Source organism: Verticillium alfalfae, genomic scaffold, assembly GCF_000150825.1.
Source record: "Verticillium alfalfae VaMs.102 supercont1.1 genomic scaffold, whole genome shotgun sequence".
Classification (NCBI taxonomy): domain Eukaryota; kingdom Fungi; phylum Ascomycota; class Sordariomycetes; order Glomerellales; family Plectosphaerellaceae; genus Verticillium; species Verticillium alfalfae.
In genome coordinates, this window is record NW_003315038.1 from 4,100,101 (window position 1) to 4,103,564 (window position 3,464).

Consider the following 3,464-nt stretch of genomic DNA (forward strand, 5'->3'; position numbering starts at 1 on the left):
GCTGTCTCTGGTATATCACCGGCCATGCGAAGGAGCGCGCAGCCACAGCAGCAGACACGATGCCTGCCGCACGGATTTCGATTGCCTTGCTCATGTGATAGAGCGCCGTGGCCATGTCGGTCGTCCATCGGAAAGGCGCGTTGCTTGGGAACTCAGTCTCCAACTGAGAGACCAGCACTTCTGGGTCCAGGGGTCGGAAGTGGCTCAGAAAGGTCGTCGTCATGCCGTGGCGCGTCAACAACGCGCTGGGCAACACCGAGATATCGACACCCAGACGACTATGGAGATAGTCTAGCAGCAGGAGTCGCCCCAGCTCGCCCAGGTAGCGCCCTGCTGTCATGTACTCCAGCGGCTGGAAACCAGGCATTTCGCCAGCGGCATCGAGAGCCTCGTCCCACCTCGTTATGAGGCCGAGTTTCTGGAGTGGCGGTGCAGAGCCCTTGATACTCCACTCCGTGTTGACAGCGATGCGGACCTGCTCCGGGGCCTCGCCCGGGAGCAGGCTGATCCTTGCAGGTCGTTTGCTTTCGTGGAGGGCGGCGAGCTTCAGAGGGATGGTTGCGTTGCAGCCCGTGCCTACAATGAGACCCATGGCTGCTTTCTTGCGGCCGTCCTCGCCGTATAGGTAGTTGAAGGAGACGAGCGTCGAGACCGAGTCATTGGCTATGGCGGCGATGCGAATCGGCGGCAGCTCTCGGCGGGACTTGTTGTAGCCAGTCAGTAACAGAGATCCAAGCTCGACATCGCCGTGGATGGCGAATCCCTTGCCCATGGCTATGATAGAGGCTTCATTGAGGGACCGCTGGACCATGGGAAAACTAAAAGTGATGCCCAGAGGGATCGGCTCGTCGGCGGCAAGGGCCCAGGCGCGGCAGCCTTCGGTGACGACGGCAGCGATGCATTCGCCAATCCAGTCGAACAATTTGGTATCGTTCATGCTCTTGAGATGCTCGGCGATAGGCCACGACTGCTCTTTAAGGCGGGCAACACGGGTCGCGCCGTTGGACACGCCCTTGGAAGCCCCATTGGTCAGACCGTGACCCCCCTCGCACGAGACAGCCTCCTCTGGCGACAGTTCGATGAAGCCCACTCTGAGGTTGGAACCGCCACTGAGAGAGTGAGTATGGTCAATGTCACCAAGGGCGAAGTGCTCACATGTCAATAGCAAGATGTCTACAACGGGGTTAGCTTGTGGCAGGGTGACAGGGTGCAGCTTCATGCAGGCGAAGACCAGCTCACCTTCCGTGGCCACTCTTGCTGACAGGTTTCAGAATGGATTCGGAGATGGGCGTGGGCAAGAACTGAGCAAGGTCATCAGCCGCGAGATGGATGAAGTTGTGGTAGAAGGCCTGTGATAGGGTGTGTATTTTATCAAGGTCGACATGGAGTGGCTGTAGGAAGTCCTGCAAACTCAATCGGGAATCGGAACTCATTGTCATGGTTTGCACATGGGTCTCATGTACTTAGAGGCGACGTATCTGCGTATGGTCGCAATGCTAGGTGCTCTACGTCGAATCGACAGGGCCATCAAGCACTTGGTAGTGTGATGCGGTGGTTGACCTCGGTGAAAGACAGCTTCAATCAACCAATACAACAACAATGGTTGTCCAATATGAGCAAGGTGGCAAGGCTGAGGGGCGTTGGTAGGGGTGTAGCGCTCCGAATCGAAGTTGAGGCTCAACGCGAGGATGTGAGCCGGCGATGACAGGGCCACAATTGTGTTCCGCGATTGGAGTCTGGCAGAATGTCTTGGTGAGGTGGCGTGAAGGGAGATTTGGTCCTGTCGACGATCGTGGAAGATGCGGGATATCCCAAGTCAGGATAGCGATATCCCAGGGAGGAAAAGGATGATGACGGCACGATATCACCGACGTGGCATGGCGATGAGTTGCAGTCTGTGAAACGAAAAGAGCCGAGCCTTCTCTGTTTCTTGTCTCCCACAACCCGAACACTTGGTCGTGTTCGTCTGATGGGGAACTGTAACGTGACACGAGCGAGGGCTGACGATCCATGAACAATAACAGGCAGTTACAGTTACAGAGACAGAGCCAGTGGCAGTGGCAGGCACAGGCAGGCACAGGCAGGCACAGGCAGGCACAGCAACAACACACCCTTGCATCCTTGGCCCTCATAGCTGAACACGGGGCTGAACACGGGCTGCCAAGGCACTTAACGTGCTACGTGCGGCAGATGAAGCAGGGGGGCTGTACAGTGGTACTTCTGTCACAGCGCCTTGGAACCGCGATTAGATGTACCGCCCCCATCGCCCATGTGCGCCGCGTCGTCGTCGTCCCAAGCAAATCATCCACACCTAATCCCACCACTCCCTCACCAGGAATCTCTCGGGGGCCTGAGATTGCTGACTCTCCACACAACCACCATACTTGCATTGTTTTCTGCGACAACTTGCACTTCAGGGCCCGGCTCCGTCTTGCATCTTTTTTTCCATCCAACCCCCATCCATCCGCCCTCACCACAGCATGCGTATCGACTCGTCGCGATACCGCTACCTCGACCAGCAACAGAAACCCAAGCACGTGTCCGCCGGCCAGACCACGCAGCCCCTGTCGTCGCCCATCCCTGCCGACAAGCCGCCTTGCTCCCTACCAAGCAAAGAACAGCCATACGTCACGATGGACGAGAAGCGCGGCTTCTTCTCCGGGACCCGATCCTCTCGCCGCGCCCGTCCCCTCATCATCATCATTCTTCTCGGCATCCTCGGCTACAACCTGTGGCAGTATTTCGGCATCACGTCGAGGATACGCATCGACAATGACAAGGCCGCCGCCGCAAAGGCCGCCGCCGCACCCGGCAAGGCCGCCGACGCGAACAACGGCGCCGGCCTCGCCAGCAAGGTCAACAGGCTGGTGCCCTTGGAAGCGCACATCATGAGCAAGTGCCCGGATGCACGGGTACGTCGTTGCAGCCAGTCTTGGGGATGGAAGGGCCCGCCCAGTCATGATACCAAGTACTAACATGCTATCGTGTGAAGGACTGCCTGCGAGACATGGTCTTGCCGGTGATGATGCGCGCACATGACAAGGTGGACTGGAAACTGTCTTTTGTCGGAACGTACGTCTAGACTACTGTCCGCTCCCCTTTCCCTCTCGCACGCCTGACTAACTCTCCGCCGTAGACCGACCGAAGATGACGGCGTCGACTGCCGTCACGGGCCTTCCGAATGTATGTTTTCTCCCTCTGTATCTCCCTAGACCTCACTTGGGGGGAGAGAAAAGAAAAGGCAAAGGAGAAAAAAAAAACTGACTCGCATATACCAGGCATGGGCAACATTATCGAGCTCTGCGCGGCGAAGTCCTACCCCGACCCCAAGATCAGCCTCGGCTTCACCATGTGCATCACGCGCTCGTATCGCGAGATCCCCGACCAGAGCCTCATCGAGGCGTGCGCCCTCGAACACGCCATCGACATCAAGGTGCTCAACGAGTGCGCCGTCCGCGAAGACG

At 57.9% G+C, this 3,464-nt stretch overlaps 2 protein-coding genes across 2 annotated transcripts in view; one reads left to right on the top strand and one right to left on the bottom strand.

The window, feature by feature from the left end:
* VDBG_01244 (hexokinase-1) overlaps positions 1 to 1,439 on the bottom strand; it is a gene marked incomplete at both ends in the record, with an annotated part of 2,304 nt that extends 865 nt beyond the window's left edge. The window contains 2 exons of the mRNA XM_003009515.1: positions 20 to 1,109; positions 1,240 to 1,439. Coding sequence (XP_003009561.1) covers positions 20 to 1,109; positions 1,240 to 1,439 — 1,290 coding nt within the window. The remainder of the gene's footprint in view (positions 1 to 19; positions 1,110 to 1,239) is intronic.
* Positions 1,440 to 2,480: 1,041 nt separating this feature from the next.
* Positions 2,481 to 3,082, top strand: VDBG_01245 (predicted protein; the record flags this gene model as incomplete). Its single annotated transcript, XM_003009516.1, has 2 exons — positions 2,481 to 2,912; positions 2,993 to 3,082. 2 exons carry the CDS (start codon positions 2,481 to 2,483, stop codon positions 3,080 to 3,082), a joined length of 522 nt encoding a protein of 173 aa, XP_003009562.1.
* Positions 3,083 to 3,464: the final 382 nt, after the last annotated feature.